The sequence below is a fragment of the Periplaneta americana genome, chromosome 5, assembly GCF_040183065.1.
Source record: "Periplaneta americana isolate PAMFEO1 chromosome 5, P.americana_PAMFEO1_priV1, whole genome shotgun sequence".
In the NCBI taxonomy this organism is placed as follows: domain Eukaryota; kingdom Metazoa; phylum Arthropoda; class Insecta; order Blattodea; family Blattidae; genus Periplaneta; species Periplaneta americana.
The window spans coordinates 272,795-292,763 of record NC_091121.1 but is presented as its reverse complement, the minus strand read 5'-3'; the positions used below and the strand labels follow the sequence as shown (position 1 = coordinate 292,763).

The following is a 19,969-nucleotide window of genomic DNA, read 5'->3' as shown; positions in this document are numbered from 1 at the left end:
GGTGCCTACTATTGCGCAGTATCTCCCCATACAGACAGGTGCCCAAGAGTTTGGTGCTCTCTGCAGCAATGGCAACACAAGGTACCGTCTTGAGATCTGCCTGACGGAGAACATGGTCCAGACACATCTGCTGTCATTTTAATTGTTTCTGTCCATTTAGCACACAATAAGCCCTTATGATCATGAATCCACTTGTTTGCTGGTGTATACTCCCCATATAGTGCGACACCTTTGCCTTTATGATAATCATCTCGCAATAAGTCATTTTTAGACCTAAAGAATAATATTTTGAGGAACATATATTTTAAAAATTAGGAGAATGTTGTTTCCAATAGGCTTAATATACTACATTGGCAACATGTTTATACAGATATAATTTCGCAATCATTTTGGACATGAACAACAACATTTTGAGGGGCTGACGAAATATTTTAGAATTAATAATATACTGTTATTTTCAGTACAATCATATACTAGATTAGCAATATGGCAAAAGTATCAATGAATTGCATTTTGATATGCATACAATTCGTTTTACCCTCTACTGCATAAACACAGCATATATATAACTGTTTAGGCGTACCCATTCCAAAGCAAGCTACATACATGGTTGACGACGTGAAAAACACGGAGTTTCTAAGTTCATGCCTGGAACTTTGAGCTTTATTTTAATATGATCATTATGAATGCTAATCACAGGAATACGTGGAATAAAAACATCTCCTTTTATTTTGCCAGTTAATGTTGTCACTTCTATTACGTTTTGTATGAGTTTTAGGGTGGCCCTTATTTTTGAAGTTATTAAATATTATTGAGCTACCCTTGGAAATTGTGACAAATGGTGTAAAATGAATGTCTACAAAATTTTACAAAAATAAAATCATATTTAGAGGTAGCTACCATAGTCCAAAATTTTCAACTTAGCATATTAATAAACATACCCAATTACCCACAAATAACAAATTATTATTATATATTTTACAATGCTTTGACTTAAATGCCTTCAATTTACATTTATTTGTTTGAATTCTTGGCTATATTGATAAACCCTGCCATTTAGCAAGTTATGCTGGTAGACTCTGTGAGAAGATATCTTTTGTTATTAATATATTGCTGGGTAATCCCATGCAAAACAGTATGACGAAAAACATTCATATCTTCAAATTTGTTAAAAATTGTACATTCAACTCTTTATGTCGTATATATTAATCATGTACAAAATTATATTTGCGACAGCTACCGTTTAAATGTAATGGGCAGTTAAAATATATTTATTTGAGCACATATCTCTATTTTAAATTTGTTTTCTGACCATAAGAATAATTACAAATTTTTTTTTAAAGATATCGTTAGATAGCTTACAAAATAGGTTATTAAGATACTATAATTCAGTGCAGCTCTGAAAATTGTGTTTAAAGAAATTCAAAAATATATTAAAAAAAACACCATTACATAAAATCGAATATTTCAATTCATATAAAAAAATTAAATGACAATTTACTGAGCATTTTCATTACGCTGTCAAATTTTCATAATGGGATCTTCAAAAATAAGAAAGTTATAAATTAAAACAACTCGCCGTGTAAAGGGTGATCTATGCCGCTGCGCCATGCGCCATCACTGCTGCTGGTCACTGTGAAGCGTTTTCATGTTGACAACCGGTGTGCGTCACACGTCTGATTTCAATTAGTTTCGATACTTTTGATGAAGCAGAATAGCGTTTTATTGCTAACTTTCCATTAACTGGAACCACACAGTGAATACTTCTTGTCCCGGGAACAGTCTTGAGGCCGGCAAATCTTTGAGGATTTATATTTCGTAACTACTTCTTCATGTTTTTCAATGGATGTGAATGACACAATAATTCCCTGTATATTGCATTTTGACCAATCATACAGTCCTTTAGGAGTTGAAATTAGAGTTCCTGGTTTTTGCAGCGAGTCGCTTGATTGTACCCCTTACACTACCACTGGGCCCTTTACCGTGACTAGTTCCAAAGAAATGCCACTCCGCAAGTATTTGAAAATCGTGTTCATGATTGAGTAGATTAACGGAGTTTTTTCGTTGCAATTCTGGTTTATTTAATATTTCCCAAAGTATTGGAGATCGCATAATAAAATTTTTGTAATAGATTAAGACCGTAAAAAATAGAGCATGATGAAAAAAAAAAAATTCAATTTGAAAATATTAACATTTCTTTAATTTAATGTAAGTTTTAATACATGCTCGAAGTAAAAATCCATAATAACTCAGAAGTAGGTTTAAATATATATAGTCATCATTGTAGTGGCACAATTTTTACGTTGATACAATGAAGCATGTCATTTTAATAATATTTTTAACAATAGTCTACATATCAACTCCCTGAATATTTCACCCTTCATTACTTTTCAACCATTGGTGAGATGAAGTTCATATTAGGCCATTTAACTATTTATTATCATGTCTTATTATGACATTCATTTACTAGAAAATTGAAAAAATGCAGAACTTGATGTTACAAATTTTAAGATTTTGTATGGAATGACCCTGCTATAAAATTGGAGTGAGGTACTGTTTCCTTGTGGGCTTTCAATGTAGATCATTATTTTAAAGAATATGACTACTATCACACAAACGGTTTCAAAAGTTCTGGGACTCCATAGACAAAACAAGATTCTCTCCTTTGATGGACAAAATAACATTTCCTGTTAATATACGTCAAGAAATTCTGAAATACTTCGAAAACATTCTTCAAAATCAGCAGCAACCAAGAGATGATTACAGAGTTGACCACTATATTTTTAGAAGGAACACCAAAAAGAGGAATTCGTATGATAGCCATTCACCAAGCCATATATGCTTCCAAGATATTCTTGGTTAGAGAACAGTTTAAGCTTACGACTAGTGAGATGGGGGAATTAACGAGGTTTTGAAAATTTGTGGCAAGTGTTTACGTAAAAGCTATTTCAAACCCCAGGATTTATATTTGTCCACTAAAGTCTCTCCATGAATATAAAGAAACTGATCAGAGATAGCAAATGTGGCCAGAAACAAGTTTGTTCAACATCTTTGGTACCTATCAGAGAAACTTGTAGGGTTTGCTTTTTTTTTTTTTTATAGGATTTTCCCATCACAAACCAAGCGTTTGATGGTTGAAGCTCTACATAGTAGGAGCTGAAGTAGAAATCGTGATATTAGAGCTATCATAAAAATTGACAATATCAATCAGCTGGTTCTAACACATTTCTTTTTTGAGATTTTTTATATCAATTCCAAGGCATTCCTCTCAAAGAACCCAACTGAATGGAAATATATATAAGAACTTATCAATGCTGAAGGAATGTCAACAACACTGCAGAGTGAGGTAGGGCAAGAGTTCAAGAGTTCAACCAACTTCTTAAGGCGAATGAGGAGCAGAAACAAGACTTAATGATGGTGGTAAAAGAACATAAAAAGAGGATTCCTGAAGCAAAGAAGAGCACAATTTTAAAATACCATGAGAAGAAAGTTAATACTGGTATTTTCTTTAATGATCAATATTATTCGTGTTTAACATAATATTTTATTGTAGAAGTCTGAAAATTTAAGCCCTCTAAATTTGTTTCTTTTGTAATAAAATTTTACACAGTTCTTTTTGTTGTTACGTCTCACATTCATCCCTAAGTCCATTAAAATTTAATAAGTTTCATTTTTACTCCTCTGATAAGGACCACCCTATTGAGTTTTTTCATGCCAACTCTTGTTTCTTGTATAATTTTGGTGGGTCAATAATTCGCAATAGTATTATTGATAATTCAATATTAAGTATTAAATTATGTGATGGCATTCCGTATGGTTTCAAAAAATTCAATTGGATAAGATGCATCCTGCTCATTTTCTACGATTGGATCAAAACATTCATAATATGGTCTTGGACTGTGTAATAGCTACTTATTGCCTGTATTTTCTAGATTATGCCTTTCATAATGTATCAACACTGTTATTTAATTTTGTGTTATTTTTCCACAGCCCCATGAAAGCTGATGTTGAATATAATAGAAATAAACAACACTGACTGTAGAAGAAGCTACTTTAATATTATAAATGCATGTTTCATCTATTTATTTTTTAAAATAATTTAACATCCATTTGTATATGCGCATGCATGCTCTCTCTCTCTCTCTCTCGTTTTCACTTTTATATATTAGCTGATATGTTTTTGGCTCTCTTTCACAAACGGATGGACCGAATTACCATTATTTCAATTTATATATATATGGATAGGGTCACAGTCGACTCTAGTAGAAGGTCGGAAGGCTCAACTTGGCAACACTCTGTCGTCTGCTGTTGTCAGTCATATTGCTGTCATACTTCACTAACAGAACCAGGGAGCTTATTGTTAATATCAGAAGAAAACAGTTAAAAAGTTAATCATACGTTGTACAAGGAGTCAGTATAATACATTACAGATTATAGATAGATAAATATATACCTACATTTGCAACAAAGTAAAGTAATCCTCTTATATATTTTTAAAATCTTGAATAATATTATCTTTTAAAAAATTGCTGTAATTTAATACAAGGTTTCGTAAGGGGTATGTCGTGTCTTCATTATTCTTCTCGTCATTTCCCACATGCTATAGTTTTATATTATCTATAAAAAATTTTCATTACACTATGTACAAAACTCAAACACATATACAATTCACAGGCGTGAATATTAAACACATTTTGTTATATTGTAATTTGTTTATGTCATAGGGCTACGTTGGTTTTCAGCCAGAATTAATGGATTTATCCAGTTAGGCTAGGCCACTTTTTTTCAAAATTCAGTAATATTCATTTATAAAAAGACATTGTAGATATCTTACAAAGAGTCATGTCTTGATTATTAGATATTTTTATCTTATTTCCAATATCTACACGACAGTTCTATTATTGTTTATCAAAACATTATTCCATTACATTACATGCAATACTCAATACATACTGTACTATTCCTAGGCCTTTTTTTTATATTTTAGTAGGTTATTTTACGATGCTTTATCAACATCTTAGGTTATTTAGCGTCTGAATGATATGATGGTGATAATGCCGGTGAAATGAGTCCGGGATCCAGCGCCGAAAGTTATCCAGCATTTGCTCACATTGGGTTGAGGGAAAACCCTGGAAAAAACCTCAACCAGGTAACTTGCCCCGACCGGGAATCGAACCCGGGCCACCTGGTTTCACGGCCAGACATGCTAGCCGTTACTCCACAGGCGTGGACTTCCTAGGCCTAAATGTCTACATTTTATCTTATTTAGGTCTACATTTTTCACATCTTTATCTAAAATTTTCTCTTACCATACACTGGTTTACTGGCACGTATGATATCATTCCTTACCTTTGAATATTATTCACCTTGATTATATAACTTTTAACACTATATAACTTCAGAATATATACTGTATACATACTGTATTTTAACACGTGAAAGAAATACAGTATATATTCCGAAGTGAATATTATTATTTAACTAAGTTCATAATGCCTGAAAGTATTATATCAGCAAGTTTAACTTATTCCATCGAATGTGGGCATACAAAGCCAACATCACTACACAGACTGTTTTTGAGAGTAACTTCAACAACTTCTTTTGATTTCCACATTTTACACAGTTTTCTTCATTAACACCGTTTGAAATCAATGTATTTACAATGCAGTAGGCAATTGTTACAACGTAAAGTACAAAATCTGAAGGAAGAGTAAAGTACTCCTCGATTCAAAGTGTCAAAATAAATATCTTGATTGTTGGTTTCTTTCCCTCCAATTAATCAATACAAAGTGAGCAATGTAACTTTGAAGATACTTTGAAAGAGGCATAAGCTGATATGTTCAGAAGGCTGGAGGTATCAGCTTCACAGCTAAAAGTATCAGGATCTCGGATAACTCTAAAAAATGAAGCTATCGGTACATCTACCACTTCGTTTCTTTCTGTTTCTATATTGTCTGCTGTTTCAAATGTTTCTGAGTACCATTTTAGAAATCCATACTGGGTTGATTTCTACCAATACTTAAAAACAAAAACTCAGCATAAATTGTAAATACTCTTCAATAAGTGAAAGCAAGGCTTAAATCACATACACCATGCGCTCGTAAGAAGACTGATGCCTGATGCACATGTTGTCAAGTTCCTGCCTTCTGACCTTCTACTAGAGTCGACCGTGGTTTTATCATCTTCTTTAAAATGATGTATCCGAAAATAGAGAGTGCAATTTGAAACTCAAAAGTGGAGGTAGTTGAAGTGAAGGGGTGGAACAGAAAATTGGGTTTAAACTTCCCCCTCGTTCACTGCTGTGGAGTAACAGCATGTTTGACTGTGAAACGAGCGGGCCCAGGTTCAAATTCTGGTTGGGGTAAGTTACACGGTTGAGGTTTTTACACTTCCCCTCTTTCATCATCATCATCTCAGATTCTTTCCTAGGTTTCAAGCTTGCTTTGATGTTGAGTCAGCAGTGGGCTGCTGCCAGACTTGGACTCCGAGGATATGTGGCCATTGTTGTTGGTGGTAGCACTATGCACCTTGGGCTCTCCGGCCGGCTCTCAATACCTCGTGCAACCGCGATGAGTCCTCCTTAGAATGGTAAAGGGATTATGTAGGCTGTAGGGCAGTGCACAGCAGGATCTGTGTGCAGGGGCCTTAGGACATGCACAGCATTCCATTCCAGGTGGTACAAGCGGCCTGCGTGTGAGGACAGTCCCAGTCTGTGCCCTCCCCTAAAGGGAGAATAATAGATAGAACTTCTCCCTTGAAAACTAAATTGACGTATTCTTCCTCAAAATCGTGTGCCCTGCACATCTAAACTTATTCGAAATGGGAAGTTTTGAAATGAACACACGGTACTGCTGGCACTGGACCAACTGTATTTGAAAACTTCAAAATTATTTATCAGTACTAATAAAATCTATAATGTTTTAATAAATAAATGGTTAACTATGGAAGTGCAAAAGGTAACAAATGAAAACCCAATTTTTTTTTTTGTCCAACACAGTGATGTTTTTTCTTTCTGCCTCAAATATTATAACATTTATAACAAAATAAAAGTTTGAAGTGACTTGAATTACCTTATACGTGGTCCTACCCATGTTTACCCACATAAATACTAACCAGAAAATTAATTTTGTCAATAGATACAACAGACAATTTATAAACTGATACTTATTCTTCAATCCTATCATAGTTTATTTTCTACATCTTTTATGTTTTATGTGACGATGGTCTTTTAAAAAAAAATTTCATGAAAATATTTTTTAGATAATATGTAACATTAACCAACTAAAGCAAAATTTAAATAATGACAACGGTGCTGATAATGAATGATAATGCACACAATATTCTGTCGAAATAAAATTATTCTAGTATGACACTCTTCTACATTGCATGCATCCTTTACACAACATATTAACCAACAAAACAAAAATTACAACAAACCAATATCCTAATTACAGTTTATGTACACACATTTCAATATCTATCAAGAACTACAAGCAACAAATGTAGACAAATTTCGCTTACACTACAAACACATGCAACAAATCCAACACATGCAATCTGTGTCAAATTTTTCCTGACATTCTGGAATTTAAAAGTATGCAAGAATTAAAGGTATATCAACCTATATTCCTCTTGTCCCGCTGTGTCAAGTATATCCAACAAACAAGTTTCTCCATCAATGACAACCTGCTTCCGATATGAGTCCTCTACAAATAAGAAGAAAAAATATGTGAGAAGTTGTTCTTATATATATCTGAATGCAAGCAACAGTGTATAATTCATTTGTAATGCTTACCTATTGTCGGATCATATTCATCAACAAAACTGAAAAATAATAAAGTAGTCATTAGAAGTGCATTCATAAACTGAATTACATAATATATAATTATTTTACAGTATTGTACACCAAGTGCAACGGATTTTAGGAAAAGAAATTGCTTCTTCCTTTATCTATTAGATGAAGTCCTGAAGAATGATTTATTTTTAATATTTTTTAATTCCCTGTGCTCCTTTCATTTACTTCAACTTATACTCTTGTTATAGGAACTGTTAACTTGCTTCTTTTTTCCACAATACTCTCTTCTACTACCAAACAACAAACATTAGACCCATACACACAGCTCGTCATGTTTATGGCTGTGATTTGTATGTGCATATGGAATTGTCCAGGGTTCTAAGGAGATTATTTCAAGAGAGATTCTCGGGCATTAAGGTCGAAATACAATTCATACACTGGTAAATAAATTTCGTTAAATACGAAGTCTTGAAGATAAGCAGCATACTGTGCTCACACAAGAAACTTTAGACAAAACCGGACATTCTCTGGTAAATTCTCCCCCCCTCCCATGCCTAAAAAATCACTTAGGCGTTTTTCGCATTTCTTCACAAATGTTTTAGTTCATCTAAAGTGTGTGGATTTGTCTTTTAATCTCATCTTGTGTTCGGACCGTTGCTTACTAGATTATACAAGCTGAAATACGGGTCTGAAGTGGTTCCCTCATAATGCCAATTCCGCCGCTCGGAGCGCTGTTCAGTCCTAGATATTCATAGCAGAACACTTAAATGACATTGACATTTGGGACATTTAAAGGACTCACCGTTGCTTATTAAATGCTTCATACAATAATTTATGGTCAATAGACGTAATTTCAAAACTTCGTCTCAACTATATTAAAATGAATGGCTGTCATTCTTGATATTATAAGATATTACATATTATAAACTAAGGTACTACCTTCCTGTTGTTCAATTCATAAACCGTACCTTTTCGGAAATAATGAAATAAACTTAATATATTTTACATGAACACTGTAGTCTACCCTTTTCACGTATTTATTATTATTATTATTCCAATGAATTAAGGTACTGTATTATCTTCCATTTCCCTGACTTCATAATTTAATCAATTGTAAGTGGGCCTAACTTATCCCTTTCTTTTTTAAAAATATATTGACGTTGAAGTGTTATGATTTTCACTAATGCAAACAGCAGTCACAATACATGATTAGTGCAATTGTGCGATTTTTCTTGCAAACCTTGCAGTGATGAAGTAAATATCTAATAGGCCTGCTGATTAACCTGTAGTGGATAGTAATAGCAAATGCTATGATATTTTACTGTGTGTAAACAGTTTTTAAATTAGGAGTTAGGATTAAATTAATTAGGAAGTTAGTCTGCAATATATGTGATTAGAAATGGTTTTCGAATTTGACCATTTCCCAAAACATAAACAAATATCTCAGGGACGATTTTTTTTAGAATTTTGCTGCCCAAAGGCACATGCGCATCTGCTCTCCCCGATCCCCATTTCATTTTTAGTAATGTCTGCATCTCGCTCCCCTGAGCTGTTTTCTGTCGTCACTCATGACATGTCAATTTAATGAAAACATAAAGTAAAATCTTCGGTACACCATGCAGTGATAATTGTACTTCATCACAACGAATAATTGTAGTAATTATTATTTATTTATTACTTGTAATGTAACAATATTTGATTTGGCTTGGAGGATGAGGGAGTACGTCACAATAAACTCGTCATGCTCAACATTTAAATCACATTGCTGCATATGTTGTATCCTAAATAATGCAAACTGTATATGAGTCAATATTCAGCAGTAATAATTAACCATTGTCGTGGAATATTTTGCCACTATAAATGATGATGGTAAATAATACTCTACTTCTCGAATAACACTACTGATTGTCTTAAGGCAAGACAAACTAAGAACTATACTAGTATTATGATGATGATGATGATGATGATGATGATGATAATAATAATAATAATAATAATAATAATAATAATAATAATAATGATGATGATGTCTGAAAGTAGCTCACTTTTAGCAATTATAACAAATTAGAGGGAACGAAATCTGAAGGAAAAACACGGAACTGAAAACAATCAACTTGCCAAAGTAAATGAACCAGATGAACAATGTAGTTTGGAAGCAAAATTTTTAATTGAACAAATTCAGACTTTCGGGAAACAAAATTGTAAATTCCATTAAATGAAGCTGAAAATCTGCATACTGATATTTAACAAGTCATCAATAAATCTCAAATAAGACTGTAACATGCTTGTTATGTTTATAATCTTCGTACTTGATCAGTAATGCAAAATTAATCAAAGAATTTTCACGATGCACAATGCTTAGTAATGGAACTATTCATCATTTAATAGGACTGCGACGCGAACCTAGCGGCAGAAATTGTCATGATGCTCAGAGACCCAGGCTCGATCATGCTATGTGCCAGCAACGGTTCGGACGAAGCATGGTTCCACATAAGTGGGTATGTTAATACACATTCCTCAGAAGGAACTGTATTTAAATTTCATAAACGGATGCCGAAAATGTCTGGAGAAAGAAAGCAGGCAGTTCCAGCATTTCCTTGCGTGATATGGAATAGTAAATTACTTTTACTTTTTAAGTGTTATTTGTAAACACTCATAGATAGGTTTAACTTTTACCGTGCTCTGCATTTCTGACACCTGTTCCCTGGTAGATGGACAAGCCGAGCACATGGGTTCAATGCTTATTGTTCACCCAGTATAATGTTGCAAATACAAGTTTATTTAAAAAAGTAAGGTAACAAGAGCTCTCACGGGTGACATATTCTCCTCTTGTTCGAATTTTCCACCAGGGCCGCAGCAGCAGACCACAGCTTAACACGCAGCCATTAGATGGCGCATATGTTGCGTCAGATCCTCGCAATGTCTGTTTTAAGATGGTTGCGCACAAGGAAACAGGGTCAAATGAGGAAATGCGTAGTATAAGCTGAAGGGCATCTCACCAGCAGAAATTCATTTTTATCTTGTGGCGATCTACAGTTCGAATCAGCGCTTCTGGAGGGAGGTACTGGACCATTTACCTACAGCCCCGACCTAACACCCAGTAATTTCCATCTCTTCGGACCATTGAAGAAGCACCTGGATGGTAAGCAATTCAACATCGATATGGCAATTCAGCAAGCTGTCATGGTGTGGCTTGAGGGATTTGATGCAGATTTTTTCTATGCAGATATCGATGCCTTGGTCTACTGTTGGAACAAGTGTTTGGACAAGCATGGTGACTATGTTGAAAAGTAATTCGTACCAGTGCCCTACTACTATGTCTCAGGAAATAAAGTTTGTCCATGAGAGCTCTTGTTGCCTTACTTCTGAAGCACCCTTGTTTATATAATTCAATCAATGTTACTTTATGGCACTGAAACATGGATCCTCAGAAAAGAACGAAAAATACACACATGAAATTGAAGATAAAATACTGAGAAAAAACAGAAATTACAAGTATGTAAACAGAACCAGATGGTCTGTATGCAGATATTCTAGGATTAAGTGAAACAAAACTGATATGCAAAGGAAGAAAGGAAATACATCATCATTTGGTCTGGAAAAGAAATGGAATATCTGTGATTGTTGTTTGTTGTTTAGTAAACTGTCCGAAGACAGGTTTGAACCTCACAAGTGATACCAACATGGTACCATTATGAGGCAACTAGGCCAGGAGATAATGGGGTAGGGTGGCCAGTTCCTTTCCCTCTCCATTGCATACATCACCAATTAGCTACATATTACACTAATCAGACTTCAGATGCATACAAACAATTGTTCTTCCCCTGCACATATCATCAAGTGAGATGTACTGCCTGATAACGGATATACATATCAGACAGAACCTGACTCAGAGGTATACGAGTCATTCCACGCCAATTTGGAAGTTTAAAGAGAAAATGACCTCATGTCACCAATTTTTATGAAACTTTTTATAGGTATTCTATGAGTAAATATACACACACTTACTTACTTATGGCTTTTAAGGTTCACTGGCGCTCTCACATAAGCTTCCTATCAGTCCCTATCCTGAACAAGATTAATCCAGTCTCTACCATCACATCCCAGTTCCCTCAAATCCATTTTAATATTATCCTCCCATCTACGTCTCGGCCTCCCCAAAAGCCTTTTTCCCTCCAGCCTACCAACTAACACACCCCAAACTGTATATGCATTTCTGGATTCGCCCATACGTGCTACATGCCCTGTTCATTTCAAACATCTGGATTTAATGTTCCTAATTATGTCAGGTGAAGAATACAATGAGTGGAGTTCTGCATTCTGTAACTTTCTCCATTCTCCTGTAACGTCATCCCTCTTAGTCCCAAATATTTTCCTAAGCACTTTATTCTCAAACACCCTTAACCTCTGTTCCTCTCTCAAAGTGAGAGTCCAAATTTCACAACCATACAGAACAGCCGATAATATAACTATTTTATAAATTCTAACTTTCAGGTTTTCTGAGAGCAAACTGGATGACAAAAGCTTCTCAGCCGAATAATAACAGACATTTCCCATATTTATTCTGCATTTAATTTGCTCCCGAGTGTCATTTATATTTGTTACTGTTGCAGTTTTCCGCCTCTTCAAAGGATAAATTTCCAATTTTTATATTTTCATTTCGTACTACAGTTGAAACTGTTTATAGCGTCATCGCTTTTAACAACGTATTGGCTATAACGGCGAAATCTAAAGCTCCCATCTAAATCCTATGCAAACACTGTATTTAAAAAAATGGCTCGCTTATTATGACTTATTGTATAAAACAACTTTACTAAAAAAAAAAAAGTCCCTCATCTTGTGCCTCTATAATTTCAAAATTTGTTTTAATCAACTGCCACTCACTGCCTGTAAGTAATTTTCTCAATAATGTTTTCTTCATAAAAATCTTGCAAGTTGTTAAATAAGACCCCTTTCCAGAAGAACAGCTGTTACACACACTTGCTGTCTGTCTAAACACAAGGAGGTAATACGATATTTGAAGCAACTTACTTACTTACAAATGGCTTTTAAGGAACCCGGAGGTTCATTGCCGCCCTCACATAAGCCCGCCATCGGTCCCTATCCTGTGCAAGATTAATCCACTCTCTATCATCATAACCCATCTCCCTCAAATCCATTTTAATATTATCCTCCCATCTACGTCTCGGCCTCCCCAAAGGTCTTTTTCCCCTGTGGTCTCCCAACTAACACTCTATATGCATTTCTGGATTCGCCCATATGTGCTACATGCCCCGCCCATCTCAAACATCTGGAAAACTAATTAAGGTTGTCACGAAATAATATGATTTGTAGGCGGAGTTTATAGTGACCTTTGCAATGAGGTGTGATAACGTAACAAGGAGGTGCATCACCAATCAAAACACTAACCCACAGAGATGTGGAATGACGGTCGGTCAGTTTCTGTTATTATTTGCTGTTTATACTGTAATATAATACGTATTGTGCAGTGTTAAACTGCGTGTACAGTAGTAGTGCAAGCTATAATGGCTAGCCAGTTACCGGTAATTCAGGCCTAAAACAGAACAGGATCATAAGGTGAAAGCCAGATACAGTCCGTTACTTGACGTGGACACTTCAAAATATAAGTACATTCTTGTAAAAATCCCGCATGCATTCGAGGTTTTATGTTAGGTTGTAAGTTTAAAATTATCGTTTGTTATGTGTCGTTATCTATCATTGCTCCACACATGTCAATGCATGCCTCATTTTCCAATGCGAACACAGAACCAATCATCAGTTGGGATGCGGAAGGATTTTGAGGCATGTTTGTTGATATGAGGGGTCTTTATGTACCCATGGAATGAGGATTAGTGTAATTTTCCGCAAGGAAGTGTTTACTCAACACTATTGATGAATAGGGAGTGGATTTTTATGTGCTAAAAAATGTAAATATATTTATTTTTTATATGCTAAAAAGTACGAAAATCTTTGCTAAAAATAAAAAATATTTTTTTTTTTAATGACATAAGACATCATCGTATTCATCATCATACACAATCTCGCTCTCGCGCTTGTGGAATACCCTACCCAGTGACACCAGAAACTGTCGGAATTTAGTAGCATTCAAAAGCAAACTTATTAAGCATTTTCTTGCTGCGTAGATTAGGTTTAATTTGTACTTAATAAAAGAAATGCTTCTCTCTTCTTAACTTTTACAATAAACTGTCTAGCTTTTATTAATCAGTTAATCTTTTAGTACTTTGATTTTTATTGTATCTGTAAATTTAATATTAATTGTAATTATAATTGTAATTGTATTCTTAATATTGTAGTTGTAATCCCCTGGTAGAGGGGAAGAGAAGGCCTGATGGCCTTATCTCTATCAGGTTAAATAAATAAATAAATAAGTAAAATAAATAAATAAATAAATAAATAAATAAAATATCTTACTTAGCTTGAAAAAAAAAATGTTACTAGGTACTCACCAACCACACTTGAGTGCTAGTAGTTGGCCGAGAGTTGCAGTGAACAACAAAGATCATCTCCAAATTCTCCATCACAAATGCATGCTGATTATCTCAGAACTACGACTTATACAGTGAAAACGAGCTTTCCACATCACAGGACGTCAGACGTGTATATTTAAAGAAAGGAATGTCCCAAACACAAACGCTGTCAATTTCACCTAAAGCCATATCCTCCAATACTTGAGCAACTTTACACATTTTTTTATATCCACTGTTTTTCCCAAACACATTCTGGAATTTGTCCCTTAGTAATTGTGCTTCTGAACCTGGTAGCGAGTCTAGTTTAATTTCCACGGCACGCACCTCCCTGTTTCAGACAACAGGTTTTTGATGTTTCGAGTTTTTTTTATGGTGTCACACAAAAAGCTTAGATTTGCTAATAGGAAAGCCAAATCGTTTTTTAAACAACCATCTTTCAGTATATCTTGAAGGATATCGATCGACAAAGCCCAGTAACAGGGAATCACAACAAGATATATTGCCTTATTTGATAGACATGAGCGAGAGGAGAGAGATTTGTTTAAATTAAATAATGTTCATACCCGAGCTCTTATCTGTTGTGTTTCACAAACAAAGTGTCGAATGAAATCATCTTCAGCAACAATAAACAATCCTAATTATGTGCTGCAAGATCTCTCCTCCTTGTCCATGTTAATTTATTCTCTGATAATAACACTGATATGCTGCCTAGCAGTTCTCAGAACTTGAGGCGATACTATTACAAAAATGGATCACGGATACACCACACCGCTTAGAAACACGAAGCAGCCAAGAATTCTTAAAAAAGATAAAATACTTCTGAGTGATATAATTGATTTAGTTTTAAAATATTTAAAAGTTATTGTAAAAAAATTATTTAAGTAAAAAAAACTCCAAGATTTATGTGTTTATAATAGATTTCCTCAAAATATGTATTTACATAATTTTTTTGTGAAAGTAAGTATTTTTTTATGTGAAATAAAATTCGGGTTTTAAACTTGAAACTTCATATTCGGAATTTTTAACTTTGCTGTGTTTTATCACACGCAAAAATAATATTTAATTACATAGGAATCCGCTCCTTATTGATGAATTCTTTTATGACAGTCAAAATACATCTCCTGTCTGATCCTTATCGCTGAGTGGAGCTATGCGTCCCACAAGTACATGCAGCACACGCAGTTCCATCTTCAAACTACGTGCACATTGAGAAAATTAAACGGGAAATAGATTGATTATTTTTTAATTTTCTTTAATTCTCGCGAACATGTTGAAAATTCAATTTTAAAAATGTATTAGTGTTGTATTTACAATAAATTATTCAAAAAAAGATATTAGCCATGTGAAATAAAACTACAATTCTTAAACATTCAATTGAGCCTAAGATGAGTTCTGTGTGACACAGAACCAAAGTTACAAGCTTTTATGTCTATCAATGCTTGCTCATTTTTTTATTTTTTCAATTTTGATTTAAATTACAAAAAAATTTTTTGACTGAAATAAAACTTTACAGGGTTTCTTTCTTAACCTCCTAAACACACACAAAAATTTTCGGACTATTTCGAAACATCAAAGTCACAAGCCTGCTCGATTTGATGTGGAATATCTCATATTTGTGATTATACATCCTAAATTAATTAATTATATACTCAGGGTAGAATTAATAAACAGCCGAATTTTGAAAATAAAAAGTTTAACAAGGAGTAAAGAAATAAACATAACGCAAGTTTATGCATTTTATACTCTACAGGTTTAGCAGCACACCTGTTTAAAATTGGAATTTTGCATTCTGTGTAACCTAGAAGACTTTGATGAATCAAGAACATTTACGAAAATTCTAGATTCGGACTCTAAATTATACTGGGAAGGCGAATGGAGAACTTTCAAGTGCCTGGGCAATAGATGCTGCTGCTGCTACTCTGCAGTTTGGTTACATATATGAAGAAGAAACCATTTTGAATGCACTAGAAGGTAATTTAAATATTGATGCTATAATAGTAAGGGGACATTGTGAGGAAGGAGGATTTGCTAGATTACGTCTAAGAAGCCATCAGTTTCCTATCTAAGAAACAATTTGACGATAGAAACGGATGGCTTCAGAAGAGGAAGTCACAATATATCATGCTACACTTGGGACTTAACACAAGAAACAATTATTGACTATTTTATAGTATCCCACGAGATATGGAAACATTTAACAGGTATCAAGCAAGGTGAAGAAGTTACCACAGACTTTTAACTGCTAACTACTGGATAATTGCAAGAAGTTGTTTCGTACAATTAAAAACATGGAAATTAATAGCCAAAGAAATCAAAGGTAAGTTTTCCAAAGAAATTATAAAAGCTGTTCCAAAAGATGAAGTGCAATCTGGAAGCGCAGAATGGAATAGGTTTTTGGGATGTTTTCACAAAAACTGCAGAAGAAGTCTGTGGGAGAAGTGTAGGAAGAGAAGATATAGAGAAACTCCCGGAGGAATGAGAGGCTAAAGCAACAGTTAAAAGGAAAAACAACTCCTGGAGAGAATGGTTTAAAAATAGAACAGATGAGAATAAAGAGAAATAGAAACAACTATCTAAAGTAGCAAGAAACTGAACAGAAACAAGCACAAAAAGGATTTGTAAATGAATTGGAACTGATTTCAAAGGCAATAAAACATTTTTTATTCGATGATTGATAATAAAACGAAGCCTAGAGAGACAATAATAAAATTCTGAATAATTAATAATGAAAATCTTGTGTGAAGAAAAGAAGCAATATTAACAGAAAGAATATTTTCAACAATTGAAGCATCAGCAGGAACAACATTGTAAGTTACAAGGTTTTTAATTGGCGGTTTTCCACATTGTGTGTGATGTTCTCTTGCTATACTCTTTGTTTTATAACAATCTGCTCAATAAGTGCGCATTTTCGACTGAAAAGTTTGCTATCCTGGAACAACGCGTTGTTTCTCAAGGTGAAAGGTGGGCAAGTTCTTTGTCACAAAAAGATGTAGCGTTGTCAGATGTGGGGAAAAATCTCGAAAAATGGTAATATTAGGCGTGGTGGGAATATAATGGTGTAGCAGACGGTTGACTCAAACTCGTTTTCTACTGCGCTGGTCGTCACTTGGGAAGCAGCAGCGGCGCGCTAAATCGCACCGCAGTGCTCGAGGAACAGAACAAACAGCTGTTGTGTGTACGTGCACGGTGTTAATTCTTTGTTTATATATGTATATTATATTGAATGTTATTCTTGTATCAGTAATTCTATTAATGTGACACATTTTTAAATCGATGATGTACTTGGAATAACTCACATCACACAGTGGCATTTGAGCATTACCACAGTACATTTAGCAAAACTATGTCTATGGGCCTGTTTCACCAATCTTCAGTAAATCAGTTCAAACGAAACATTAACTAACATTAACTACTGAATATTAAAATATTTAACGATTCACTAAAATTCGAGCTGTTCACCAACCAAATTTTCTTAACATTTAATGAACAGTAAGTAATGGCTCATTAAGGATAAATAAATGCGATCTATGAATTTTTCATAACTATATCAGAACATCTTTATAAGAAACCACGGTCTACTATATCACAAATCGTGTACAGTATTATAAAACAGTTTTGTTACGTCTCTTGGTAGTGGAAATGTGAAATTTTGACCGCGATTTACACGAGTACTTTTATATACGCTGTCCCCCTAGACGTCAAGCCGAGCACCTATTATATGCCTCGTAACGCATATTACGTCTCGGCTCTTTGGTGGAGCAGTCATTGGTATGCTTCCTTATCAACCGTAGGACCCGAGTTCGACTCTCGGTGAGAACTATTTTTATTAACGTAACTAATTTCTATACATGTTATCTTTCTTCATTTTCTTTTTTTTTTTGTAGTGAAACGAATTATTTCGCAACTCTGGCTCCACTAGGAGAATTAAGAAAACTCTTGGGAGATCAATTTTCTTCCCGAAATACAACAAAATATATAAACAAACAAATTAAAGAAAAAAAATACACATGTGGATCTAATACTTTTCCACATGCCACTGGCGTCTATCACTGCCTGGATGCCGGGGCATTGAGTCCATCAGATCGCGGAAATAGTTCTGGTCCTCAGCGAGATCTTCCCAGGTAGCTAGAACTTGATCCCACAACTGATCTGGATTTTGAGGTGGGTTGTCTCGATATTTGTCAATCCTCTTTTTCATGCCTTTCCGTGAACCGTCTTTGAACGTTTATGGCGGTGTACGCGGGGTTGTTATCCTGCTGGAAATGAAATTTCCTTTGGAAAGAAAATCCATGAATCCAGTTCTTTCGCGTCTGTTTTAAAGCCAGTGCAAACATATCTTATCGCTAGCTATAATATAATTCTAATAAATGAAAGTTAATATACCAATTAAGTTTCGTTATATTTGAATGCATATTATGTATTAATTTACTAATATTTCTTAGGTATAGTTATAATAACCACTTTCATGTGTTAAAATAAAAATTCAGTTGTATGTTACCTAGTTGACTAGTTTCAGCTTTGTCTCAGCTGTTTTTATGACATTTCTTCTAAAATTTTGAGTACCACGATCTTCGTGACGCGGTATCTTTCGTGAATGTCATTCAAATTTTCAAAATGATCCTTTCTTAAGTGGTTAACATTATCTTCATCTGACTCTTAATATTCGAGCAATTCCCGATATAGGCCTAACAATTCTGCGTCGAAACGTTCCGCCATTTTATATTGGAACTAATGAATCATTAAAAATTTAAAGACGGAAATTTCTATCACTAAATTTAATGATAGTTTTACTGGTTCGTTAGGCTAAAGATGGTTGGTGAGATATAAAAATGATTTGATGAGCCAGTAAATAAATTAAAGTATCATTAAAACCTTAGTGAAGGTTGGTGAAACCGGCCCATTTGTCATAAACTGAATGTGTAATGTAAAATTAATTTTAGTAGGTAGCTTTATAGTTATTTTTATCTCACAAATTATACTGCTGTTTCAATAATTCAATTACTTACTGTTAAATAATTATAATATGTAGGTCTATTGTATACGAACTGAAGAATTGTTACATCTGAATTTTGGTGAACTTGTTTATTATTTTTTAAATTTAGATTCAGATTTTTTTTTGACTCGTGTTATTTTAAATTCTGAATGGGGTGACTGTATCCACCTCTTGTGCTTAAAATTGTTTTATGTTTTAAATATACAGAATTCATAAAAGTTAGTGTATTTAATTAATAACAAGTAATATGAAATGCCATATTTAGTTCTGATTTCTTGGTATTCATAATCAATTAACCTACTCCACTTCCAAAACCTTACGGAGTTGAGCTGAGCTAAGCTAGCAAGCTGCGAGAGAGTTCGCAATGCTTCCCGCGCTACGTCATCACGTAGTATGAGAACGGGCGAGACTGCGCACTGTTTCACCATTATATTCCCATCACGATATTAGGTACAGAGTGGGAGAATGGGAATTTTTTGCAATGAAGTGTCGAATTTGAGATTTTTAGTATTATTATGTATTATTCACTATTTCTTACAATTTTGCCTTTTGTGACATTACTGTAGTATTGAGTTGGTGCATAAGTTCGTAGCATTTTTGTTTTGCCTGTTGGTACTCTGGTTGCTATGGGTTTATTGATTGTCATTTTTTATTTGAAGTTCAATTTTATTGTGCTTGAGTTTACATATTGAA

General features: G+C 34.2%; 1 protein-coding gene across 4 annotated transcripts in view; it reads right to left on the bottom strand.

Annotated features, from left to right (window-relative positions):
* Nucleotides 1-19,969, bottom strand: part of LOC138699392 (ras-like protein) — a 68,004-nt gene that overhangs the window by 26,797 nt on the left and 21,238 nt on the right. For 2 of the 4 annotated variants that reach the window (XM_069825231.1, XM_069825230.1), the window contains exons 3-4: nt 7,796-7,824; nt 7,622-7,706 (exon numbers count right to left, since the gene is read on the bottom strand). The exons of the other annotated variants lie outside the window; for them this stretch is intronic. In XM_069825231.1, the coding sequence (XP_069681332.1) occupies nt 7,622-7,706; nt 7,796-7,824 (114 nt within the window). The remainder of the gene's footprint in view (nt 1-7,621; nt 7,707-7,795; nt 7,825-19,969) is intronic. 4 annotated transcript variants of the gene reach the window in all.